Source organism: Ochotona princeps, chromosome 33 (assembly GCF_030435755.1).
Source record: "Ochotona princeps isolate mOchPri1 chromosome 33, mOchPri1.hap1, whole genome shotgun sequence".
Lineage (NCBI taxonomy): Eukaryota > Metazoa > Chordata > Mammalia > Lagomorpha > Ochotonidae > Ochotona > Ochotona princeps.
This window is the reverse complement of record NC_080864.1, coordinates 897202-922409: the sequence shown is the minus strand read 5'-3', so window position 1 is coordinate 922409 and position 25208 is coordinate 897202. Positions and strand designations below refer to the sequence as shown.

Below are 25208 nucleotides of genomic sequence, written 5' to 3'. Positions count from 1 at the left end.
GTACAAGGGCTTGGGCCCCTGCCACTTACGTGGGAGACCCGGATGGAGCTCCTGGCTCCTGGACCAACCTTAGGGTCCCTTGGGGACTGCCTTCTCCAATCCTATTGGCCAGGGTCATGTGACCTGAGCCAGGCCCATGGAAGGCTGGGAGATGTAGTTTGGTGGTACACTCAAGGAGAAGAAAACTCGGACGAGCTTCTAGCTTATTCTATGCTCCCAACAATAAACCCTGTCTCGAGCTGTCGGATGGATACACCGGGATACAGTCGCCCAGGAAAGGAGACGCATGTCAGCTCCAGCTGCAGGAAATGGTTTTTATTTAGACCCAGGGAAGCCAGGTAATAGGTCAGAGCTGACCGCCACGGGGACACAAAACAAATGTCCTTTGTACGCGTTAACGTCTTTGGATCGGAACACATCCCAGAGTGGGGGACGAGGGTCAAGGCTGGGTCGAGCTGCACCAGGGGGTGACCGTCATCTCCCCATCCTCTCCAAATGTCACTGTCCACTCGGAGCGGGGGCCCGGCGCCCCCGGGTCCAGGCAGGCTCGCAGGCAGCTGGGCTCCCGGCCGGGGCCCGGGGTCTGGGGCTGCAGCCAGCACTGGGCGGGGAGGTAGCGCTGCAGCATGGCCAGCTGCAGGGCACCCGTGCCGTCCCCTTCCTCCGGGGTCTGCAGGGCCACGGCCAGCCCACACTCCCGGCCGGGTCCCAGTCTCTGGCCGAAGTGGGCGGCTGTGTCCAGGAGCAGGGCGGCCAGGTAGGCGACTTCCTGGGTGCCGGGGTCTTCGGCCAGGTACTCCTCCAGGCCGTCCAGCAGCAACAGGGACGGGGTAGGTCCCCGGCCTTCGTGGGCCGAGCACAGGAGCCACACGAGCTCCTGAGTGGAGGGTGGATACTGGAAGCGAATTTTCTAGAAGGTCAAGAAAAAAAAATAAGTATGTTTAAGGGGTTCAATTCAGTGTTGGGGGGCGGCTGTAGTGTCCTGGCTATTCGGGAGTAACTCGTTTTCCTTTTTTAAGTGAACAAATGTCCACGGACATCTTCCCACCAAAAACCTCCCACGAGAATTCTCAAGTCAGCTGCCGCCCTGGAGCAGCGGCTGTCTCCATGTGATCCCGCCTCTAACCCCACTCCGCCCCATGATAGGATCATCTCTCAGTCAATCCTCGTACGTCTCCCGCTCATTGGGTCCAGCCGCAGTCAATCCTCACAAAACTCCCGCCCTCCTCCGTCGTGGTGGCTTCCCGCCCTTCCTCCCCACCTTCACCCACCATGGGTCACGGTCCCTGTCAGTTCACATGAGTCCTGCTGCGATTGGTCGCTCGGCACCGGAGTCCTGCCGCGATTGGCCTGCCGGCGCGACGAGTCCCGCCTCTGCGCAGTTACCTGGAGCCGCCAGGGCTCGCGAGCCGCTCCCGTGGTGCCGCGCGGCAGGCTCTGCAGCGGCCGCCGAGTCAGGAAGAGGACGTGGCCGCGGCCGTCTCCCGCCGCCTCCAGGGCCGCGGCGAAGAGCAGCGCCGTCTTCCCGGAGCCGGCGGCGCCGAGCAGCAGCACGGGCGGCCCGGGCGCGTCCTCCTGCCCCGGCGCGGCCTCGAGACCACGGCTGAGCACTCGCCTCAGCGCGGCCGCCATTCGCCGCCGACTTGTAGCCAATCGGGGAGCGCGCGGGCGCCCAACTCCCGCCCCGAGGGACGCCTCTCATTGGTGAGTCGGGCTGTCCGTCAACATGTTAGTTCCTGCCCTGACTGGGATCCGGCGTCGGAAAAAAACGGGCGTTTGTCTGGTTCACTTCCGGCGCCCCTTAGCTGGAGCCCACACAGGTCCTCGAAAATCAAGAATAAATAAATAAAAATACATACATATCAAGGAGAGGAGGGAGTGAGCGGGAGCGGCGGCTCTGGGCCCACCCCCACCCCGACTTCCGCCCGGACCTGCCTGCAGCTCAAGGCCTGCGTTGTCCTGGCAACCGCCGAGGGGTGCGGTTGCCTGGAGACGCGACGGCGGAATGGGGGAGCAGGAGGGAATTGATTTCCAGGGCTTTCTGTCTCCTGGGGCCAGAAAACAGCTCCCCCGCGTCCCTCTGCACCCACGCCCGCTGCTGGCAGGCAGACGGGGCTCCCCTGCCCCCCTCAAGCATCCCTTCCACACCCTTCACCTTGCGCACACACTGCGTGCCCAGCACCCCGAAAGGCGCAGCCCCATGGCCCTGCCACCCACTGCCCTGACCCCGCCCCGGCCTGCCCCCCACATACGCTGCGCACAGACTTCCCGTGGCCCCTGTGTGAAGCCACGTGCTTCCTGTCCTCGCCTTCGTGACATTTCAGACACACCCGGAGAGAAAACCAAGCCAGCTAGCTGTCGTCCGCAGTCACGCCTGCCTACCCTCCCCTTCCGTGCCCCCGCTCCCCATACACACCAAGGGCAGGAGGGGAGACTGGGCCAAGCTGAAGCCAGGAGCCCGAAAGTCCATGTGGGTCTCCCACACGGGCAACAGGGAGCCCGGGACTCGAAGTGGTGCCCCTGTGGGGATGCCGGACCCCGTGTCACAGCAGCAGCCTCGTGGTGACTGAAACTGGGGATCAGGCCTCGGGGCGGGGGCGGGGGACCAGGTCCTTAGAACACCCTTTCTCAGGGTGCCAGTCGACCTCAGCACCCCGGACAGCACCCACCTGGGGTTGCATCAGGCGCTGTCCGCGGTGCTGACCCGGCAGAAGCAGCGGCAGGCCCCAAGGGACCACAGGTGTCCCCATCACCACCCCAGATGGCCTGGGGGGCTCCAGCCAGGCGTGTGTGCCACACCACCAACCCCACCCTCTCTCCCGCCCTGCTCGTCCTCCGTCCCCTCCCACAACCGGACGTCTGCACCTCTCCCCTCTGCTCCCCAACTCCCTTCTTTAAGGTGGAAGCCCTTGGCCCCCCATTTGACCGCTGTCCCATCATTTTCATCCTTATTAATATCCAACCTATCAAACATCCCTTTGGCCTAAATCCTTGAGGCTGAGATTCAGAACTCGGAATTTTTCAGACTTTGAAAGATCTTGTGACATGTTGCTTTGGGCCGTCCTTCGCCGCTTTCCCAGGCCACAAGCAGGGAGCTGGGTGGGAATTGGAGCTGCCGGGATTAGAACCGACGCCCATGTGGGATCCCGGCACCACAGGATAGGGGTTAGCCTTCTGTGCCACTGTGCCAGCCCCAACAGTTGCAGTCTGGACCCCTCAGCATGATGGCATAGGGAGGTGGCATCCTTGAGAGGGCCTTGGGTCAAGAGAGAGGAGCCCTTCACGGATGGGACCGGAGCCTTCATCCTCCCTTCTGTGTGAGATTAGGGTGCATGGGGAGAAGTGGGCCCTGCTCCCCAGGTAGCACACCTTCTGGGGCCTCTCTGCCACCCAGGGCATGGCGGTGCCCCCCAGCAGCCTGTGGGCATGGCGATGATCCGGCACTCAGTTTGAGAAATGAACGGATGTGTGGGTGAATGGCCTCTCCCCGTGCGTCACGGCTGTGTGCCTTGGTGCTGGTGGGGCTGTCTGAATCTGGTAGGTGAATACCCACGAAAGAGAGTGAGCCGAGAAGTGCCCACGGTCGCCGCCTCCTCACCGTCGCCCTCAGATACTCAGCACAGCCCAGCCCAGCCACCCAGACCCATCCCACCCTCCCCAGGACCCCGAGAAGGAGAGCAGGTGGCCGAGCTTGTGTTATAAACAGGTCTTTATTAAACATGGGGGAAGACAGTCAAGGCGGTGGGGGTGGGGCAGTGTCTGCTGCCCACCACCTTGGGCTGCCGGGGGAGGGGGCAGGGTCACCTCTTTGTCCCACCTTACCCCCTGCCCACCGTGATGGCACCTGTGCAGCAGGCTGAGGTACAAGGTGGAGGGGCCAGGGAGCCACGAGGACTAGGGGAGGTTTGAGCTGCAGTGGGGAAAGAACTCCTTCCCACAGCCCTAATGAAGTACCAGAACGGTTCTGGGGCCGGGGCTGACCTGGGAACGGGCAGGCTGGGAGACACAGCACCCTGAAACCCCAAAACATTGGAACTGGGGCAAGCCCTGCTTTAAGTAGGGAGTGTGGGAGGGACTTAGAGGGGGGTGGGGAGCCTGTCCCCTCCCCCCTCCGCCCTCCAGCTGGCCACCTGCTTGTGGGGGGGGGAAGGGGACCAGCGACCAGGGAGGATGGCCCCACAGCCCCTAGCCTCCTTGGCACACATGTAGACGTGGGCGGTTCCCCAGAGACTGGACTCACACCCACTGACTGTTCCATTGGCTGGGAGCAATCTCTCCTGGTTAGAATTATGGAAACGCCAGACTTGCATGGGCTGCCCTAAAGCCCAGGCAGCTCAGGCATTGGCCCTTCCAAGGGCAACCCTTAGGAGGCGGGCTCTACTTTGCACTTGATCCCACAGGGAGGCCCCAGGGCCAGGCAGAAGCCCTGCGCCGTCACCTTTATCTCCCCAACATCCTTCCCACCATCTTTGTACCTGTGGGCCTGGCTGGTTTGGGGGCCTAGAGGGAGTCCATGGCACTTACACAGCAGCACACGCGCACACACGGCGTGGCGGGGTTTGTGGGCAGGGCAGAGGCGGGGATGGCGGGGTGTGTGTGGCGGGGGTGAGAGACTTCACAGCAGGTGGTCCCGGCTGGCGAAGAGGTACGGGCTGAAGTCATCCCGGTGGAAGGGGGACGGGCACAGTCCGCCCAGGCTGTACAGGTCCCGCAGCAGGGGCGTGGGCAGCAGCAGCTTCCGGCCACGTCCCCCAGGACCTGGGGAGGAGGGCGAAGGGCCCTGGCTGGGGGTGGTGGGCGCGGGCAGGGGCAGGGGCAGCGGCAGGGGCGTCGGCTCAGACCTCAGGCGAGGACGGGGCACACGGGGCGACGAGCACATGGCGGGGGCCCTGGAGGACACGCAGCTGGGGATCAGGTGGCCACGGAGGGCGCAGTTCTGCGGCTCTAAACGAAAAAGGTGGGGGGTTCGAGGGATCTTAGCAAGCGCAGGAGCCTGGTTTGGGGAAACAGGGAGGTGCCACCGGAAGCCCCCCGAACCCGTACTAGTCTCCCCCACACTCACTGGATGGGGTGAGCCGCGCCGGTGTCGAATGCGGTCTGCAGGTCTCGGGTTCCTGAGACCAAGAGGCAGAGGGGAGGGCTAGAGGATCCCAGAGCCCCCAGCCGCAGTCCGCAGCCCCCATGGCAGGGCTCGGCAGGTGCACAGCTCCCCAACCCCACCACTGTGTCTACATCCATAGAGGCCCCCTCTGCCTTACCTGGACCGCCGCCCCTCCACCACCCACCACCCTCTCCAGCCGGGAGCAGCCCCCGGCCCCCCTTACCTGGGCCACACTTAACTTTTCAAGGGGGCTGTCCATGGTGGGGGCTTGGCTGAGATCTTCCCAGGGGGAGAGCCTTCGGCCTGAGGGGGGCCGGTTCTGGAAGTTGTGCACCACGCAGGTTACCTGGGACAGAGAAGTGGGTGGGGGAGCGGGAGGCGGATTAACCCATGCTGAAGCCTGAAGCTGACCCTCTATGGGGGTTCTGTTACAGCCACCCCTAGTTTTCAAAGGAATGAGGTTGCAGAGCCTGTGCCAGCTTTGTTTTGACATTTGGCCCATGATGGTGGTTTCTCAATTCTTCAGTAACATGATCTTTGCAGTACCGGGCACCTGGTGGGTCACATGGGCACGGCCATGTTGAGGGGCTTAGGGGAAGGGACTCACCAGAAAGGTGGCGATGGCCGCCCCGGTCAGGAAGCCAGCCAACACGTCGGACCAGTGGTTGCGGTACTCGGCCACGCGGACCACGCCCACCAGGAAGGCAGGGCATAGGAGTGCCAGGCAGAGGGAGGGTTTCACGAGGCGGGAACCCTTCACGCGGAATACCAGAGTTATGTACATCTGGGGGAGCCAGGAGGAAGGTAGAGGGTGAGACCCGAAAACCCCTCGAGATGGGCAGGTCAGGGACTCGGGAAGGTGGGGAGAGATGGGGTCCGAGGGTGGGAGGAGTTTCCTGCAAGGGTTGGGCAAAGAGCAGGGGTTAGGGGCTGGTTTGGGGTGCAAGCAGGGACTCCCAAGGTATTCAGGGAACAAAGCAGGAGAGTCAGGGGTGTGGTCAGGGCAAGAAGGGGCGGAGTCAGTGCACCTGTCGGGCCTCCCAGCTACCTGAGGCCTGGCGTCACTGGGAGGGCGGGGATGCGCGGCCCCCTGCTTGCAGGTGGCTGCTCAACACGCCACGCCCCCATCGCACGACCCCAACCAGCCGTCCCCCATCCCACCGGGTCCCCCCGGGTCCCCCGGGTCCCCGGCTCACCGCCGTGTAGGTGACCGCGTAGGCACAGAGAGCTGAGTCCTTGCACGGGAAGGCGCGGCGCGCGGCGGCCACGAGGCTGGGGCTCCCAGCACAGGCGCCCTGGTCCGTGACAAAGCGGTCAGGCCCGGGCCTGTCGGATGAGGGCGGCGGGCAGCCGAGGGCCGTGTAGTTGGGGCGGCAAACGGACAGGAAGTGCGGCGTAGGGTTGCCCGTCACCACCTGGCCCGCGTTGGCGAAGATGGTCGTGGTGAAGAGGCCAAAGGAATAGACCCCTGGGGTGGGGCGGGGGCCGCAGTGAGGGGCTGGTGGAGAGGCTCACCCTGTTTCTACCTGTGACTGCCCGCCACCCCAAACAGCCTCTGGAACTCTCCTTACCCCTGGGCCAAGACCCTCCCCACAGCGCGTACGGCCTTGGACTAGGACCCTAAAACCCCAATTGAACGGGTGTGGGACCCATCGCTCCGCTCTTGGTATCCCTCCCCAACACCCCACCACCACGAGTGTCCTCTCCGCGCACCCCGCGATGGCTGAGCTCATGTAAAGCAACCTGGTATGGCTGCTCGCTGTCCCAGAGCCCAAGGCCCTTTGCCGTGTCCCACCACACCCCACGCAGCCACCGTGTCTCTGCCCAAGGGCCCGTGAGAGCTGCCTGCAGGAGGCCTGACCCTTGCCTCACCCAGGAAGCGGACCAGCCTTCGGAGCGGGGGGCTGAAGCGACAGCAGGCCGCTGACACAATTGTGCTCTCTCCGATGATGGGGCTGGCCGAGGGGGGAGCGGGGAAGAAGGCCCGGGCCAGCTCCCCCAGCAGGATCTGGGGGTGGGGGGAGGAGCAAACACCACGGTGGGGTCTCCCTGGCCTCCAAGCCCAGCTCTGGGCCAGCCCTCCCTTCCCCCCCACCAACACCCACCCACCCACCCACTTCCTCCCTGTCACGATACCACCCCCTCGTGTCTGACCGTGAGGGTGGGCCCAGCCGTGACGAGGGCATAGATGAGGGCTGGGGGCGCCCGGCTGGCCGCCTCGGGCCCCGGGTAAGGCTTGGCGTAGGTGCTGTCGTAACAGAAAAAGCCCTGGGTGTGCACCGGGAACGTGTCGGTGAATTCCAGGCGGTAAGCCAGCAGGACCACCACGCCCAGCAGGACTGACTGGCCCACGGGGCAGCGGCGGGAGAGACAGAGACGGAGAGTGTGAGAGCAGCCCGGGAGAGGGGGCAGGCCTCTATCGTTTTACTGGATTTCTGTTCGGCTAGCTTGGACTGTTAGGAAAAGACATTGTGGCCAAAACTAAGCAGGCAAAAAAAAAAGTTCATCGCCAGGAATCTTTGTATTTCCAGCTCTTTTGCCAACTTGCAAACAATGGAAAGAAACTAGCCCGGGTGGCGGCTGTTAAACAATCCAAGATGATTTTTGAGAAATTGGATTCGTCACGCTAGACCCTTGAACACCTGCACGCATGAAGTGCGACAGGCGGTCTGTTTCTGCCAGGCCGGGCTTTGCGTGGCTGTGAAATAAACAGCAAACTCCATGCAAATAAAATTAAGAGAAAAATACTTTCAGCTGCCACGGGACCAGCCCCTCCCGTGTAGGGCAGCGAGGAGAGAGGGGCTCTAAGCTATGTCCATTTTATGGGTGAGGAAGTTGAGGTTGGAAGGGCTTTGGGAGGGGGACGCAGGTGGGGGTGAGGGCTGGGGTGCTCACCTCCACAAAGACAAAGCAGGGGATGATGGAGAAACTTCGTTTCAGGTGAGGTCTCCCTCCAGCCATGGTGAAGGCCCGGCCTGCGGAGAAGCCCAGTTAGGGTTTAGTGAGAACTCAGCCCCTAGTTCCTGACACCCCATGCCCACCCCGCACCCCAACCCCTCCCACCCCAACCCCTCCGAGCCTTCTGGCCACGCCTCCACCATCCAGGCCCTGTCCCCGCCTCACTGGCCCCCTACTCTGCCCTTGGGCAGCACAGAGCTCTCACAGGGTAGATTCTAGAACAGTCTCTCCCTCTCATCCTTCCACAGGGATCCCCACCTCCCAGCTAGGCCTCAGGCTGATTCCTCCAGCTTTCAGAGGGGCCGTCTCTTCCCCCGAGACAGCTGGGAGTATTTCTTTGCTCAGCAGGTCCCCTCCCCTGAGCCCCTTCTCCCTGTGGCCTCCACAGTCCCCCACCCCGCTCCGCGGCTCTGTCCCCAAGGTCTGCGTGGTGGTGGTGGTGGTGGTGGGCTGATGGCCAGGCCCTCCCACCATCCCAGCTGTCTCTCTCCCCTCCACCCCCTCCTGCCAGCCCGTCGCCTTCCGGTTTTCCCCTCCCCCGGGGGAGTCCCGGGGCCAACAGAGTCACGCCCCTTCTCACCCGAGACAATCCCTTAGGGCTTCCCATAGGCTGTCACCGCCAAGGCCGCTCCCACGCCACCCTGGCGCTCACAGCCCCTCCGGATGGGCAGCAGGACGGGAACGGTCACCCCCATTGCAGATGTGGAAGCCGAGGCTGGGGAAGGCATGGGTGGGCTCTCGGAACCCAGGGCCCCATCTGGGAGGCTGGCTCTGCAGTGTCACATGTGGGGTGTTGATCACCAGGGGTCCCCAGTGTCCCCTAGCCCCCTCCCCCCACACACACCATGGCACTGGGTCCCTGCACCCCCACCCCCTCATGCATGAAAACTGCCAAGCATGGGTGTCAGCCTCATGGTGAATAGGACAGGGCTGCCTCACGCACCCAGGTGCCCACACCCACAGCGCACTGGGCACACACACCCGGCATGCTGAGCCAGCGGCCCGTCACCCACACAGCTCAAACACAGCTGCCCCACCCCCACCCCGGGAGCCCCCACAGAAGCCCTCACCCCACACCACCAGCACCCTGGCGGGGGAGTCGGGGCTTCCTGCCCCCCAGAAGAGTCCTGGCACACACAACAGGGGGTTCACAGAGCAGGCCACGGAGTCACACCCCCCAGTAGGAGGCCTTGGGTGACAGCCACACACATACGGACAAGAGAAACCGCACTGCTGCTCGCACACCCAGGGCACACACACACAGACAACAGCCAGTAGGAGACACACACACCAGTGGCCACCTGGCGACAGTCACGAGCAACACTCATACACACACACACACGGTGGCAGGTGCATGGGGTCCCTGTGCCCTCACACACACACACGGTAGCCAGTGTATGGGGACCCGCGGCCTGTCTCTCTCTCTCTCTCTCTCTCTCACACACACACACACACACACACGGTGGCCAGTGTATGGGGACCCGGGCCTCTCTCACACACACACACACACACACACACACACACACGGTGGCCAGTGTATGGGGACCCGCGGCCTGTCTCTCTCTCACACACACACACACACACACACAGTGGCCAGTGTATGGGGACCCGGGCCTGTCTCTCTCTCTCTCTCTCTCACACACACACACACACACACACACACACACGGTGGCCAGTGTATGGGGACCCGCGGCCTGTCTCTCTCTCTCTCTCTCTCTCTCTCTCTCTCACACACACACACACACACACACACGGTGGCCAGTGTATGGGGACCCGCGGCCTGTCTCTCTCTCTCTCTCTCTCTCTCTCACACACACACACACACACACACACACACACGGTGGCCAGTGTATGGGGACCCGGGCCTCTCTCACACACACACACACACACACACACACACACACACACACACACACACACACGGTGGCCAGTGTATGGGGACCCGCGGCCTGTCTCTCTCTCTCTCTCTCACACACACACACACACACACACACACACGGTGGCCAGTGTATGGGGACCCGCGGCCTGTCTCTCTCTCTCTCTCTCTCTCTCACACACACACACACGGTGAATACCTAGCCACCCCGACACACGGCAGTTACACAACCACCTAGACACACACAAGGCAGATCACACACACACACTCTCCCCTCCCCCAGCCCAGGGCGCTGCTTCCCCTCCCCCCAGCCCCCTCCCCCTCCTCTCTGGACTGCTGGGTCTCCAGGGACCCAGAGGCTCCTGGACTGACAGATCCGGAGGTGGGGGGCAGGAGGGGCACCCCACACCCCACACCCCGAAGCCCTTCCCCTCACCGGGTCTGGATCGCTGTCGCGGTGGTCGCCGCTGCCCGTTCGCCCCTCCCCCACACCCCCTTCCCGTGCCGCCTCGGTGACCACCGTCCGCTCCCCTGGCAGCACAGGCGGGGCGGACGGTCCCCCTGGCCGCCCGGTCCCCCTGGCCCCGGGTGATGGAGGCCTGAGCAGGTGTTGGGGAGGGGCGGACCCCCGGCGGCACCGCGCAGACTCTGTGGCAGCGAGGGGGCGGGGCCTCAGGCGTCTCATTAGCATGTGGGGCGGGACATGGGAGCTGGACCCTGGGCTGGGCCTCACCGTCCCCCCATTCGGGCAGGGGGTGGCAGCAGAGCAGCTCCCCTGCAAAGCCAGCTGAAAATGGAGGCTGCAAGGCTGGCCAAGGATGAGCCTGTGCAGCCGGTTCCTCCGGTGTTCGTGCTGTCCCCTTGGGGTCCCCAACGCTGGGATAAGGCGAGGGGACAGTTTGGGGAAGTGGGGGGGTCAGGGAGGGTCTCCTTAGTTGCTAGTTTATTTTTTCTCGCTCTGCAGGGGGTGAGGGGGTCTTCAAGGGGCGAGCAGTCCCAGCTGCTCAGGCTGCACAGAGAGACAGAAAAAATGGAGTTAGAAGCTGGGGTGGGGTGGGGTGGGGGTGGCCTTCCTCTTCCCCCTCCCCCAGGGAGGGGGCTGGGGGACCCCCCGCGCACCGGGTGGGAAGGACCGCCTCTTGTTGAAAGGCTGCTGGTCAGAGTCCGAATCCGAATCCCAGGAAGGAAGCTGCGGGCTCAGGCACCTGTGTCCTTTGTGGCCTGGGGGAGGGGGATGGAGGGCACCCAAGTGGCCTGGGGGAGGGGGATGGAGGGGACCCAAGTGGCCTGGGGGAGGGGGATGGAGGGGACCCCAGTGGTCTGGGGGGAGGGGGATGGAGGGGACCCCAGTGGTCTGGGGGAGGGGAGGGGACCCAGGTGCAGTACTGACAGCGACCCTACGTCATCTCCCACTGTGGGTCCCCCCCATCCTGGAACCCCGCACTGCTGTGTAGGTCATTGAGTCTCCATCACACACCAACCCCCCAAGAGTTCCTTGAATGGGACCTAATATGACACTCTGTGATTGTTTCAATGAGTAGCACCCCACCATGGACCCTTGGAGACCTTGACTGGCCCGTGTTGGAGAGTTCACCCCCACCGCCCGACCTCCGCCCCACTCAGCTCCGCGCCCCTCACCCCGGAGGCTGGAGGCCATGGGGCGGGCCCCCGTGGACATGGTGAAGCCGTCCATGGAGTTCTGCAGCCCGTGCACAGCAGACCTGCGGGGAGAGGTTAGAGATGGGGGAGGGCCCTCCTCCGGTCCCCTGCCCGGCTGGGATGGGACAGTGGGAGAGTTCAAGGTCAGGGTCAGTCTGGAGGACTGGCCGATCACCATATGTCGCTCAGCTCCTTCTGCAGGTCATCTTTCCAGCAGCCGCCTCCCGGGGCCGCCTCGTCAGTCTCATTCCAGGCCAGTGCCTCATACCCTTGCTGTTTCATCTTGGTCAGGACCTGAGGGAGAGGGGGAGGCATGGGCACGGGCAGTGGGGGGCAGGGGACGTGGACGGAAGTGCACTCTGGGGTGACGGGGGGAGGGGAGACCCTCCTACAAGATGGAAGCATCCGAGGGCAGCTGGTACCCCCACCAGGTTCCTCCATGTTCCTGTGTGTACCAGTTAGGCAGATGGGAAAGCTGAGATCCAGCCCAGCACGCCCTCAACACCCTCCCAGCCTGGCCACCCCCACCCCCAGCCCAGCACGCCCCCCACCTTCCCCACCCCCAGCCTGGCCCCCCAGCCCAGCCCAACACGCCCCCACACCCTCCCAGCCTGGCCCCCCAGCCCAGCCCAACACACCCCCACACCCTCCCAGCCTGGGCCCCCAGCCCAGCCCAACACGCCCCCACACCCTCCCAGCCTGGCCCCCCACCCCAGCCTGGCCCCCCACCCAGCCCCCCACCCCCTCACAGCACCCCCCACAAACTCACCTTGCGACATTTCACCTGGGTCTTCTGCATCTTCTGGATGTTGGCCAGGTTCTCTGAGATCTCGTCCTCCTGGGCCTCTGTGGGGGGAGGAGGGGGTTTGGAGGGGCGTTCAGCAGGTCCTGGGGGGGCAGTGTGGTGGGGTGGTGAAGGAGGAACCCTGCCCCCCACGCCCCCACCTTCCCCCCAGCCCCACACTCACGGAGCTTCTGATAGATAAAAGTCACCTCCTCCCGCACCAGCTCCAGCTCCTCCCACAGGAACTTCTTGCTGAGGGGACGTGCAGTCGAAAGTGACCCTTGTCCTCCAGCCCAGCTCAGGTGGCCCTGCTGAGGTCCTCCAGGCCAGCCCCTCCTCTACTTCTCCAACCATCCCCTCCGCACTGGCCTGCCCCCTCATACACCTGCCCTTTCTTCCCCTCTGCTAGCCCCCCATCCTGGTCCTGTCCCCTCCTCCTGGCCCCTACCCCACCCTCCTCAGCCTCCAGCGCCCCTCCTCCAGAGATCTTCCCTCCCACACTGCAACATTCCGTCCCCTGGCCTCCCCCATCCCACTTCCAGCTGCCCGCCTTCTCAGCCATCTGGTCTCCCTGAAGCCAGCATCCTCCCCCCACCCCAAACTCCAGCCTCTGTGCTTCAAGCCTTCCAGACCCTGACCCCCCTCTTCCCCCGGGGCTCCCCCGTCCCCCGGGGTCTCCCTCGCTCACCCACCTGTCTCGGATCTCCTGGGCCAGGAGCTGCAGGCAGCGGGTGGTGCGGGCCCGCTGGACCTCCTCGTTGTCTCGCAGGGTCTTCTGCAGGCCCTGCAGGCCTTGCGCCAGCGCCCCATACAACTCCTGCCGTCCCTCCTCCACGCCCCACTTAGGACCCTCCCTCTCTCCCTGGCGACAAGCGGGGTTCAGCATTTCTGCAGAGAGGTGATGCCCCACTTTGAACCCCAAGTCCGGCATACCTGATCCTTGCCCTGACGACCTGTAAGCCCAGACCTGGAGCCTGTCAACCTTGGCCTTACCTTCCAGTTGCTGAATCTTGATCTGCTGTAGGCAGCTCTCTTTCTCCAACATGGTCACTGAATGGTTGAGGAACTCAAAGGCCTGGGGGGTTTGCAGGGGGACAGGGGGACTGAACCTGAGGGGCAGCCGGGGGAGGGGCCGCGAGCAGACGATGTGGAAGGCTGGGTTCACCTTGGTCTGGGCCTGCAGCTGGCTTTTCAGCGACTCCAGTTCACAGCGCAGGAACTTATGGCTGTCGGCGATCATAGCCGTGGACTTGACTGTGGCAAGAGGAGAAAGCTGAGCTGGGCCTGGGAGGCGGGGACTGGGAGTGTCTGGTTCGGGGTCATGGTGTATGGTTGAGGAAGCAGAGCCGGCTCAGGCTGGGGCAGGTGTGTGTGTGTGTGTGTGTGTGTGTGGCCACGGCAGGTGTCCCCGCATGGTCTTGTCTGGGAACCAAGGAGTTCTCACCTTTCACTTTGCAAGAGCTGGTCTCTAAGGCCTTCTAGGAAGAGAAGGGGTGGGACAAGAGGAAAGTTGAACATTTGTTTTTGACAAGAAGAAAGTTGGGCTGCCTCCCCTCTGTCCACCCTCACTCTGTTCTGGAAGGCCGGACAAACATCCCAGGGGCTCCTGAACGCTGAGCGTTCCAAATCTTGAGTGCAGGCAAAGCTACCTCTAGGCGTGTTCGTGCACCCCCTCCCTCCCCGCTGACAGGTGCGTCTGCGTGGCGTTGTCTTGCTCCCCTGATAATGGCGCTGTGTCTCTGGGCCGGGGAAGGCGGGGGACACAGGCACACAGCCACAACCCCACAGACACAACCTCTCTCACCAGAGACCCTCAACCAAACATCGCACCTCCCGGGGTGCTGTTCGAGGTGCTGAAACCAGCTCCCGCTGGCCCCAGGGCCCCCTCCCTACATCCCACAGGGCAGAGGACGCGGTCCATTCGCTCCATCCCCCCTCCTCCCCGGTGCGAGCGACCTTATTGTGTTGTTTCCTTAAGAGTTCATGCTCATGACAGCGTCCCTTCTGCAAGTCTTGGGAGGGAAAGGGGACAGCCCCAAACGGCGCAGGCCCCAGACCCCACGGCAGCCTCCACCCCTCGTCCTTCTCGACGCCTTCGGAAGCAGGCGGCGCCACAGTCTCTTGCTCTGGGGTCCTGGGCCAGCGGGCGGTGCAGTCCAGCGCCTTGTCCGAGGCAGAGCCTGGGCGGCAGGGCAAGGGGGAGATGCCGGCCTTGTCCAACCACACACATCCTCAGCCCCGCTCACCCTCCTTCCCCAAGCCCCCGCGTGTCACACCAGCCCTCCACCAACCCCAGCGCTTGTCACACTTTCCGTCCACAGGCAGACACGCGTCGGAGGGCGAGGGAGACGAGAAGCAGCAGGGCAGGGGACACTCAGGGTCCAGGGGCAGGCCGGCCAGAAGGGGGTCGCTGTGAAGTCGGGTGGGGACGGCCGTCAGCTTCTCTGCGACGCCTGACACCCTCCTACCAAGACCTCTGGGATACACTTCCAGGGACGGGCACCAAACCTCCTAGAACTTTCTGCTGCCCTCTGCCTCCTGTCCTTCTCTCCACACCCTTTCAAAACTCAGGGGCCCGGCCTTGTGCCTGCATCCCCTAGGGGCGCCGGTTCGAGTCAAGGCAGCCCTGCTTCCCACCCAGCTCCCTGCCTGTGGCCTGGGAAAGCAGTGGAGGACGGCCCAGAGCCTTGGGACCCTGCACCCGCGTGGGAGACCCTGGAAGACTCCTGTCTCCTGGCTTCAGATCAGCTCAGCTCTGGCCACTGTGGCCACTTGGGGAGTGAACCAGGGGATGCAAGCTCTCTCTGTCTCTGGAACTCCGGCTTTGCTCCCAAGGAGCGCCCACTGCCAGCAGGTGCACTGCTGCCCCATCCCCATCCCCTCCCACCTCCACCCTGGCTTCCTCCCGGGAGAGTTCTCCAGCCACGAGGGGGCGGCCATGCTTGCATGCCCCGTCCACTCTGGGGTTCCCGATCTCCTTCCACCCCCACCCCCACCCCCCACCACCTGTTCATGCTCTCCCATCAGGGACCGCGAAGCCAGTCCGCGGCTGTGACGCTCCAGTTTGATCCCGGGGAGCCACCATCCTGCACACTGCGCGGACGGGGGGTGGGGTCACAGAGAGGGGTGTGGCCGCCTCTAGCCCCGCCCCCTCGCCCCGACCTCCTTGGCGCCGCCCGCTTCCGCCCACTCTGAAGCCGCCGCAATGCAATTGGATGAAAACCCCTCGGGGGCGGAACTCCGGGTTCTGCAAGTCTATTAGTCCACCCCTCGAAGGGCGGGACTGGCAGCGGCAGATCCACGATTCGATTGGTGGAGGGGCTCGGCGGGGAGGCGGGAGCAGCGGTGGGGGCGGTGACGCCCACGAGGGGAGGGGACGGAGAAGGTTCGGGCTGCGCAGGAGTCAGGTCCCGAACCGGGCCGGTCGGGCCGCTCTGAGGTTTCGGATTGCGGGTGCTGCGGCTTCGCATCGGTGGGGTCGGGGATTGATCGAGAAGCGGTTTTGGGGGCTGGGGGGTCTCCCGAGGCTCGTGGGACGGTGACGGGGTGGGCGGCGGTGGCTCTGACCGCTAGCGGGGCTCGGCTGCCAGAACTTGGCGGGAGTGGTCTAAGTTTGAGAGTTGTGTTTTTAGCATAATTCGGGGTGAGAGGGGCTTGTCGGGGGTGGTCCCAGAACTGTTCTGCCCTCCTTACCCCACCCCTCACCCCCGATTCTGAACGCTGCTGGATCTGCCAGTCTGGCCTCGACCTTAGTCTGCATTGAACAAACTCCCAGGGTTCTGGAGGCCATAGGGCGAAGGTCAGGCTCTGAGCTAGCCCCGTGCTACCTTCTCAGACCCAGCCGACAAGCATGGAGGAAGGTGGGGACCCCGGCGGCCTGTTGAAGGTGATCCACCTGCTGGCACTGTCCGGCGCCTGGGGCATGCAGGTGTGGGTGACCTTCGCCTCCGGTAAGGGACCCTCCTGGGATGTCCCGGAGAGGGAAGGGAGGGGGCCCTGGAGGCGGGAACCCCTTTTCCCTCGGCTCACACACACGCTCGCTCCCCAAGGCTTCCTGCTCTTCCGAGCCCTCCCCCGGCACACGTTCGGCCAGGTGCAGAGCAAACTCTTCCCCTACTACTTTTACATCTCCGTGGGCTGTGCATTCTTCAACCTCTGCGTGGTCGCTCCCCTGCGAGCCTGGGAGCAGCTCACCTTCTGGGAGACCAGCAAGGTAGGCGGGGCGGAGCCTCACCTGCTCCTGGGACCCCAGAAAGCACCTGTGTCTTCTTCACACCTTCCCAAGAAGAGCCTAAGACGGAGCCTGGCGGGGGCAGCGCTGGGGGGTGCTGCCACCTCACCCTGTGCAGACGGGACGGGGCCGTGTGGCCCTTGGAGCTGTGCACAGCCATGCCCATCACCCCAAGTGTCGGCACCGGCTGCTACCCCCCTTGGCATTGCCCCCACCCCCAGCTGGGCCTGCAGCCAGCATGTGGTGACTCAGCCGGGCCGGGGCACTGACCCCAGCTTGTATTTCAAAACCAGCCCAACTGGGAGCATGTCATTCCCTCCAGCCCTCCCATCCCCCAGTTTCAGTCTGAGTTTCCCTAGCCGCAAGCTGAGGGACCCACTCTGGGTCTCTGGTTTCCCCGTGTGCCCCCAGGATGGTTGTGGGCAAGTGAGGTCTGATTGCAGGGTGGGAAGAATTTATTCCCAGAGATAGGAAGGCATGATGGGTAACAGGAGGCGATGATGGGTAACAGGAGAGGATGATGGGTAACAGGAGGCGATGATGGGTAACAGGAGGGGATGATGGGTAACAGGAGGGCATGATGGGTAACAACAGGGCATGATGGGTAACAGGAGGGGATGATGGGTAACAATAGGAGGGTATGATGGGTAACAGGAGGGGGTGATGGGTAACAGGAGAGGTGAGGGTAACAGGAGAGGGTGATGGGTAACAGGAGGGCATGACGGGTAACAGGAGGGGGTGATAGATAACAGGAAGGCATGATGGGTAACAAATGGATGATGGGTAACAGCAGAGCATGATGGGTAACTGGAACTTCAACCTACCATTCTCATTGCACTCCCTGTGTTTTTTGGGGGGGAATGAGGGAGTGGCAATAGGATCCATCTAACTTGGGGTCTTCTGTCCTTGGAGGAGGGGGCTGACCTCCCCTAGCCAAGATCCAGCTCACATTCTCTACCCTTCCCCACTCTCCCTGCCACTAGCTGTGCCTGCTGCTACTCAGCCTGTTCCTGGCCGCCACCAATGCACTGTGGCTGGAGCCCCGCACCACGGCCGCCATGCGGGTCATGCATGCGGTGGAGAAGGAACGCGGCCTGGGTGGAGAGGTTGCGGGCAGCCCGCAGGGCCCCGACCTCTACCGCCAGCTGCGGGACAAGGACCCCAAGTACAAAGCTGTGCGTCAGAATTTCTTCCGCCTGCACGGCATGTCGTCCCTGTGTAACCTGGGCTGTCTCGTGAGCAACGGGCTGTGCCTCGTGGGGCTGGCCCTCGGCCTCCGCAGCATCTAGCCCTGCGCCCTGTGTGCTAATAAATGCCGTGTTGGAAATGACTGCTACTGTTTCCGTCCCCTGTGGGAGAGGCCGGTGGTTGGGGAGGAGGAGGAGGAGGCACCATGTGCCTCAGTTTCCCCACTCCTTTTTTTATTAAAGATTTGTTTTTATTGGAAAGGCAGATTTACAGAGAAAAGCAGAGACAGAAAGATCTTCCGCCCACTGATTCATTCCCCAAGTTGCTGCAATCACTGGAGCTGAGCTGATCCAAAGCCAGGAGCCTCTTCTGGGTCTCCCACGTGGGTGCAGGGTCCCAAGGCTTTGGGCCGTCCTCCACTGCTTTCCCAGGCCACAGGCAGGGAGCTGGATGGGAAGTGGGGCCCTGGGATAGGAACCAGTGTCCATATGGGATCCTGGAGTGTGCAAGATGCAATGCGAGGACTTTAGCCACTAGGGTGCTGCGCTGAGCCCATGTTGAACAATTTTTGCACACAGCTTACCTTTTTTTTTTTAATTAAAGATTTATTTATTTTATTACAAAGTCAGATATACACAGAGGAGGAGAGACAGAGAGGAAGAACTTCCATCCGATGGTTCACTCCCCAAGTGAGCCGCAACGGCCGGTGTGCCGATCCGAAGCCGGGAACCAGGAACCTCTTCCAGGGTCTCCCACGCGGGTGCAGGGTCCCAAAGCTTTGGGCCGTCCTCGACTGCTTTCCCAGGCCACAGGCAGGGAGCTGGATGGGAAGCGGGGCAGCCGGGATTAGAACCGGCACCCATATGGGATCCCGGGGCGTTCAAGGTGAGGACTTTAGCCGCTAGGCCACGCTGCCGGGCCCACAGCTTACCTTTTAGTTCCATTTTCTTTTGCACGAATTTTTTGCAGGTGTACCCCCACACTCCTTACACTCCTGCAGCCGTTCGCCCCTCCCACTTGCCTTCGCCTACGCTCCGCCCCCGAGCCCGGCCGCGCCCCGTCCTCCCCTGTCCGGGCGGAGCCGGGCCTGGGATCCGGGTGGCTGCGGGCGGCGGCAGAGGCGGCGGCGGGGCCGGGGTCTCGGCCAGGGACGGCCCAGGCTTCCATCCGCGTTTGGGACCGGAAGACCCTGCGAGAGCGGCACCCCAAGACACCAGGTGACCTGCGCCACCTCGGAGGGCGCGCGCCCTGGTCCGTCCTTGCGCCTACCAGCAGGTGCAGATGCAGGGGTGGGGTGGGGGACTGCTGGGGGACGAAGGTGGCCTGGGTGGGGGTTGCTCTGCCTTCGCCCCCACCCCTTCTGGGCTCAGCAGGGAGCGCGAATGGGGCGCGGGCGGGCGGAGAGCCCAGCTGGGCGCTCGCAGAGCAGGACCATATGGCGGTGGGGTCCTAAACACAGTGCACGTGCAGGGGCAGAGCCAAACCCCGCCGCTGCTTCCCGCTCACCCGGGACAGGCTGACCTGGTTCTGCCCTGTGTCTGCGGGCCGGCCGGGAGGCCTGGAGGAGAGGAGGTGGGGGCTGTGGACAGGGCTGTGTGACAGACACCTAGCTAGCTAGCGGGTGTCAGCTGGAGATGGGGGTTGGGAGGGAAGCCCGATCCTACGTGGCTTCCTGCCTGCCCCTCCTGCAAACTCGTTCTCCCGGAACCTGGGGTGGGGCTGCTTGGGTCCCAGTTTAAAATGAACTAAAGCTCCATGGGTGGGGCGTGTGACATGCCAGCACCTTGCTGGCATGTCCCTGAATGGCCAGCTGAGCTGCGTGGAACCCTGGAGTGTCAGGGAGGCTCGCCGTGGTGGTGTGGGGTCTGTCCTGGAACGTGGGGAGACCAGGAGCGGGGTGGGAGGTGGTCCTGATGTTTTGGTTTTGGGGGGTGGAGTAGGGAGAGGTGGCTGGGATGCGTGCCTTGGACCGGAGGACTGTCCTGCCTCCTTGGGCTGGGCTGGGCAGGGCTGAGTCAGTCTTGGCTCCTGCATTGACGCAGGCCCAGCCTGTTTGGCAAATACGAAGTGGCAGGACCCACCTGTCAGGGGATACCTGGGGGCTTTGAAGGGCTTCCACGCAATTTCAGGGGTGAGGGCAGGGGCTTGGCTGGACTAGGGGGAGGGCAGGGCAGACGCCCCCGTAGATGAACAGCCGCCAAGGTCATCACGCAGGCCACGTTGGGGGCGGAGGGGGCTTTAGACAGCTGGCACCTGGGCCACACCAGCTGCTCTCCCGGGGGCAAAGTCCTCAGCCGCTGTGGGCACCTCCTTAGCAGGAGACGCCTGGGGGCCCATCGCACGCCCTGACCTTGGCATGCATTGATTGCTTTGTCCCTCTCTGCCTTTCCGATAAATCCAAACAGGTTTTTTTTTCTTTTCCATCCATCGCTTCACTCTCCCAGGGCTTCTGGGCCAGGCAAAAGCCAGGAGCCAGGAACTCCAGCCAGGCCTCCCATGCTGGTCCCCAAGTTCTGCAGCCAGCTCTGGCGCATCCGCAGGGAGCTGGGTTGGAAGCAGGGCAGCTTTAATGGGGGGTTGGGGGTGTCCCAGGCTGTGGTTTTTCACACACTCTACCCGCCCCCTCCCTCCCTCCCATTGGCTTTGCATCTGGGCCTCTGGGCCTTTAACAAATGCTCGGGTTGCTTCCAAGGCTGACGAGGTGCCAACAGCAGCTGCATTTATGGCGTACCCACTGTGTGCCTCCTAACCCTTACGGACAAGAATCCGCTGGCTGCTGGAATGAACACAGTCTCGCCCCGCCGGCTCTTCCTCCAACATCCCCACACCTGTGTGCTTGCCAAGACCAGTGTCTGGCCCCCCAGACAAGCGTTTGTTGAGTAAATAAAGAAACTCATTCTGGACTCCCAGCCTAGCCACCTGCCTGGCAGGTAGCAGCTCCCGACCCCCATCCCGGCCCTCATCATGCGCCTGGCTTCCAGGGGGTCCGCACGCGGCAGAGCTGGGCCTGCACCCGGCCTGAGTTGGCAGGTGGGAATTGAGGCCTGTTGTCTTTGGCTCCCTCCTCAGGGCCGCAGCCTCTCCCTTGGGAAGACCTCTGAGCACCCCGTCCTGGGGCACCATGGCTTCTGCTGCAGACGCCCCCTCCTCCACGGGCGCCCGGGATGCGGCCGATCAGAACTTCGACTACATGTTCAAGTTGTTGCTGATCGGCAACAGCAGCGTGGGGAAGACCTCCTTCCTCTTCCGCTACGCCGACGACTCCTTCACCCCCGCCTTCGTCAGCACCGTGGGCATCGACTTTAAGGTCAAGACCGTCTACCGCAACGACAAGAGGATCAAGCTGCAGATCTGGGTGGGTGGAGGGGTGGGGGCGAAGGTTGAGGCTGACGGGCTGAGAGTTCAGGGTTGGGGCAGTGCTGTCTGGGGTATCGCTTTCGCAAACATCCACCATAGCTGGGCCAGGCGGAGAACCTGGAACTGCATCCGGTCTCCCTGGTGGGAGGCAGGAACCCAGGGCCTTGAGCCATCGTCTGCAGCCTCCCAGGGTGTGCACGGGCAGGGGGCTGGAGTTCCAACCAGACTCCAGCTCTGGGGGGTCCTCTCTGCACTCTGGGGTGGGGGCCCACAGCACGCTGGGAGGTCTGCTGACCAGGGTCTCCTGGCTGGGCCTGCTGCCCTGCCTTGCCCAGCCCCGGGGCTGGCCAGGATTTCCCCCTGGGGTCTTTCTGGGAAGGCTCCCCCAGGTGCAGGTGGCCGCTGTCTGTGGTGCTGAAGATGGTTGGTGGAGACGAACCTCGGAGAGGCCCATCACGACAGCCTGGAAGCCATTCAAGATTAAAGTCGTGGGTCTTCGCTCAGAGAGAACTGCTTAGGGCTGAATCCATGCCTCCCCTGGCGGACGGGCCGGGAGCACTTCAGCCTCCCCCGTCGGACGGGCCGGGAGCACATGGGCCTTCTGACACCTCCCTTTTCCAGGACACGGCGGGCCAGGAACGCTACCGGACCATCACCACGGCCTACTACCGCGGGGCCATGGGCTTCCTCCTCATGTACGATATTGCCAACCAGGAGTCCTTTGCTGCCGTACAAGACTGGTACGTGCTTGTTGACCCCTGGCCCCTGACCCCCTGACCCCTGCCCCCGCCCCCTGCCCTCTGCCCTGGCTCACAGCCCACCACTCCCCAGGGCCACACAGATCAAGACCTATTCCTGGGACAATGCCCAGGTCATCGTGGTGGGCAACAAATGCGACCTGGAGGACGAGCGGGTAGTGGCAGCTGAGGACGGCCGGAGGCTCGCCGACGACCTGGGTCAGTGCCCGCCTGGGCCGCGGGGCCCTGGGCCTTCCAGACCGAATAGACCTTCCGCACTCTCCCCCACCTTCAGGCCCCAAGTGCCCCTTCACAGTCCCACCCCCAGGGGTCTGTCCAGGGAGCATCTGCATGGGGGGCTGCCCTGTCTCTGCTTCCTGTCGGATAGTTCAGCTCTAGAAACACAACCTGCTGCCCCGACCCTAGGATTTAGGCTGGTCGCTGGGTGTGTGTGATCCGCCATTTCGCTTTGATTTTTAATCCGTTTCATCCATTTGAATCCATTTCACATCACTGAGAACTCTCCTGTGGCCTGGTTCACTCCACAGAGTGTCCCACCAGCTCGGGGGACTGGGTCAGGCTGAGCCGGGGGCTCTGTCGGGGTCTCCCACGCGGGTGGCAGGACTCGGGCCGTCCGTGGCTGGCTCCCAAGGGCGTGCATAAGGAGGAACAGTTAGAAGCAGTGTGTCTGGGATTCAAATCCGTGCTCCAGTATGGGACGTGACTGTCTCAAGCACCTGTTTCCGTGGATCGCGGCCACCTCCACGGGAGACCCGGATGGAGTTCCCAGGTTCCTGTGCAGGCCTGGCCCAGCGCTGGCCATGATGGCCACTTAGGGGACTGAACTTTCTGTCTCTTTCAGTTTCTTGCAATAAATAGATCAATCTTAATTTTAATCTATGTTTTAAAACATGTATGTATTTTTATTAGAAAGATTTACAGAGAGAAAGAGAGACAGAAAGATCTTCCATGTGCTGATTCACTCCCCAGATAGCCACAATTGCCAGACCTGAGCTGATCCAAAGCCAGGAGCCTCTTCCTCCAGGTCTCCCACGTGGGTGCAGGGTCCAAGGCTTTGGGCCGTCCTCCACTGCTTTCCCAGGCCACGGGCAGGGAGCTGGATGGGAAGCGGGGCTGCTGAGATTAGAACTGGCGCCCGTGTGGAATCCCAGTGCATTTAAGGCAAGGACTTTATCCGTTAGGCCTCCGCGCTGGGCTCCAAACAGACTCTCCTAGGACCCCATAGAACAGGGCTTCTGCGGCTCCTGTCTGTCCACAGGCAGCGTCTCCCTCCTGCCCACGGCACAGGTCAATCTACTGAGCCTAGCTCCCATGGCACTCAACAGCGCAGAATAGGACGGGACGGGGCTCAGCAGCCATGCCTGGGGTCGTGGAGCGGCCCTGCCCCTGCCCCCTGCCCCGGCCCCGCTCCCTGGCGTGTGTGAGAAGGGGCTGACTTCACAGCCTTTCCCTTCCCGCCACCCCACCAGGGTTCGAGTTCTTCGAGGCCAGCGCCAAGGAAAACATCAACGTCAAGCAGGTCTTCGAACGCCTGGTGGACGTCGTCTGTGAGAAGATGGACGCGTCTCTGGAGCCCAGCTCCAGCCCCGGCAGCAACGGGAAGGGCCCCGCCCTGGGGGACACTCCGCCCCCGCAGCCCAGCAGCTGCAGCTGCTAGACCTGGTCAGTCCCTGCCTGCCCACACCCCCGCACCTGCTGGGCCCACTCTAGCCTTCGCCAGGGGCTGTGAGCGGGTATGAGCCACAAGGGGCCATCTCTGAACTCAGGGTGCACCCGTCCCCTCCCTGTCCACTGCTCTCCGTACTGTGTCCCACCCAGGACCTGCTCAGGGACATCCTGGTGCAGGGTTGCAGCCCCTCGTTGGGGAGGAGAGGGGTGGTCCGGGCTCCACCTTGCAGCCTGGGATCCTGGGGGCACGCGCAGTCAGGGGCTTGTGGCTTTTGAGGCCCAGGCTGTTCTCCTGGAGTGGCCCACCAGAGGGGACTTTGCTTGTGGGAGAACCAGCCTCCAGGTGCCCTCCGTCCTGGGCACTGACTGACGCTTAGCAACTGGCAGATCAGGTGTGGCATCGCACAGTGTGGGTCATCCGGGGTCAGTGCTGCAAAGGGGGGTGGTTGCTAAGGCATCTCAGGTCCCCCCTGCCCCACGTCCAGCTCCCATCCACCTCTCAGACCCCAAGGGTCCAGGACAGAAAGCAGACGTTGGCCCTGATGGCTGCCGCCCTACCCCTGTCGGCCTGCAGCCTGCCCATTTGCGAAATCAGTATTAGCTCAGTGTTTGCTTTGGAGGAAAGCTCAAGGAGTTTGAGACCCATTCCTGCCCTCCTCCCCCCGACTCTGCCTTTAAGACCCCCCCTCCCCCATAAGTGCCTTCCAAGCTTGCCCCGAATGCACAGGGCCCGACAACCACTGAGCTAGCTTCCCCAGCGCGTCACCCGTCCCGAGCTGAATCCTAGAACCTCCTGGCCCTATCAGGCTGACAGCTACCTGGCCCCTGCCGTTCGCATGCTTGGGGAGTTGTCAGGCCAAGGGCTGACCTCAGAGCGGCCAGGAGGCTGCGCTGCCCCTTCCTGTCCAGGCCCGTGAGGGATGGACTTGAGGCAAGATCTTACCAAACCTGACATCCGGCTACAACAGTGTTAAGCAAGCTCCCCACAGCCTGCACGCTCTGCTGGCAACTTTCTCTTTTGTTGTTGTGAAGTTGATGGAGGAGTTCCTTGCAACATATGCTTTGGAGACAAGGGGGCAGGGTTGTGTAACCGGACATGGCTCTTTGCCTTGCGGGGGATGGGGCTGAAGTTGGAGCCATGGGGGGGTTCCATCCGCCCCGACCCCCACCTGCGTAGCTCAGCCCGCACCTGGGGGGCACCTGGGCAGCAGGAAGGTCAGGGGTGTTTCTAGGGAGCCCTGCTGACAGGTGGCATCTAAGGGAATGTCTCTATTCCCACAAATGAGGTGACCCGAGGAAACTGGGGGCAGCATTTTGGAACACGTCAAACAAGGGCTGCCTTGACAGCCTGCCTTCAGGTCGGAGCGTGGTTGAGTCACCTTCTCAAGGCTTCTTAAGTTGTGACGTGGCCTGCCAGGCGGTTGTGGACTAACTCTGTGGCTCCAAGGTTGCGGTGAGCTGACGGGCAGGCTGCTGCTCCTATCCGCTGCGCCTTGCACCTCACCTGAAGGAGTTGTTCCGCATGGAGTTTTCAACAAAGTTGCAACAGAGAGAGCCCCTTGGGGTTCCTCTCCAAACAATGTAGAGACAATGTATTCTTGTTTGCTGAGAAGTAAGGCAGGTTGTTA

At 63.0% G+C, this 25208-nt stretch overlaps 5 protein-coding genes across 13 annotated transcripts; 2 read left to right on the top strand and 3 right to left on the bottom strand.

The window, feature by feature from the left end:
• Positions 1 to 432: 432 nt before the first annotated feature.
• On the bottom strand, positions 433 to 1632 carry SWSAP1 (SWIM-type zinc finger 7 associated protein 1). The gene is made up of 2 exons (XM_004595756.2): positions 1387 to 1632; positions 433 to 910 (listed from the first exon to the last, which is right to left on the bottom strand). Exons 1-2 carry the CDS (start codon positions 1630 to 1632, stop codon positions 440 to 442), a joined length of 717 nt encoding a protein of 238 aa, XP_004595813.2. The 3' UTR covers positions 433 to 439.
• On the top strand, positions 1591 to 24223 carry RAB3D (RAB3D, member RAS oncogene family). Of its 3 annotated transcripts, none has more exons than XM_058658043.1 (5): positions 1591 to 1704; positions 20867 to 21152; positions 21776 to 21894; positions 21986 to 22110; positions 23382 to 23664. In XM_058658043.1, the coding sequence occupies exons 2-5, from the start codon at positions 20919 to 20921 to the stop codon at positions 23567 to 23569; spliced, it is 666 nt and encodes a 221-aa protein (XP_058514026.1). In that variant the 5' UTR covers positions 1591 to 1704; positions 20867 to 20918; the 3' UTR covers positions 23570 to 23664. The 3 variants fall into 3 exon arrangements, with proteins under 3 accessions (XP_058514026.1, XP_058514027.1, XP_004595565.2); XM_058658044.1 differs by lacking the exon at positions 1591 to 1704 and adding an exon at positions 18863 to 19014; XM_004595508.2 differs by lacking the exon at positions 1591 to 1704 and adding an exon at positions 23858 to 24223 and having other exon boundaries at positions 20894 to 21152; positions 23382 to 23574.
• On the bottom strand, positions 4529 to 10423 carry PLPPR2 (phospholipid phosphatase related 2). Of its 4 annotated transcripts, none has more exons than XM_012929927.3 (10): positions 10372 to 10423; positions 8640 to 8830; positions 7997 to 8076; positions 7256 to 7444; positions 6974 to 7109; positions 6298 to 6569; positions 5709 to 5885; positions 5325 to 5447; positions 5063 to 5114; positions 4529 to 4944 (listed from the first exon to the last, which is right to left on the bottom strand). In XM_012929927.3, exons 3-10 carry the CDS (start codon positions 8060 to 8062, stop codon positions 4616 to 4618), a joined length of 1344 nt encoding a protein of 447 aa, XP_012785381.1. In that variant the 5' UTR covers positions 8063 to 8076; positions 8640 to 8830; positions 10372 to 10423; the 3' UTR covers positions 4529 to 4615. The 4 variants fall into 4 exon arrangements, with proteins under 4 accessions (XP_012785381.1, XP_004595567.1, XP_004595568.1 ...); XM_004595510.4 differs by having other exon boundaries at positions 7256 to 7369; XM_004595511.4 differs by having other exon boundaries at positions 4769 to 4944; positions 5341 to 5447.
• Positions 10862 to 15479, bottom strand: CCDC159 (coiled-coil domain containing 159). 2 transcript variants are annotated; one of them, XM_058658040.1, is made up of 13 exons: positions 15385 to 15479; positions 14670 to 14788; positions 14335 to 14558; positions 13823 to 13856; positions 13544 to 13632; positions 13372 to 13453; positions 13071 to 13266; positions 12563 to 12630; positions 12364 to 12440; positions 11770 to 11888; positions 11574 to 11656; positions 11055 to 11156; positions 10862 to 10944 (listed from the first exon to the last, which is right to left on the bottom strand). In XM_058658040.1, the coding sequence occupies exons 1-13, from the start codon at positions 15390 to 15392 to the stop codon at positions 10940 to 10942; spliced, it is 1206 nt and encodes a 401-aa protein (XP_058514023.1). In that variant the 5' UTR covers positions 15393 to 15479; the 3' UTR covers positions 10862 to 10939. The 2 variants fall into 2 exon arrangements, with proteins under 2 accessions (XP_058514023.1, XP_058514024.1); XM_058658041.1 differs by having other exon boundaries at positions 13823 to 13853.
• Positions 15720 to 17939, top strand: TMEM205 (transmembrane protein 205). Of its 3 annotated transcripts, none has more exons than XM_004595509.3 (4): positions 15720 to 15850; positions 16214 to 16328; positions 16428 to 16591; positions 17593 to 17939. In XM_004595509.3, the coding sequence occupies exons 2-4, from the start codon at positions 16229 to 16231 to the stop codon at positions 17896 to 17898; spliced, it is 570 nt and encodes a 189-aa protein (XP_004595566.1). In that variant the 5' UTR covers positions 15720 to 15850; positions 16214 to 16228; the 3' UTR covers positions 17899 to 17939. The 3 variants fall into 3 exon arrangements, with proteins under 3 accessions (XP_004595566.1, XP_058514029.1, XP_012785384.1); XM_058658046.1 differs by having other exon boundaries at positions 15723 to 15817; XM_012929930.2 differs by having other exon boundaries at positions 15759 to 15855.
• Positions 24224 to 25208: the final 985 nt, after the last annotated feature.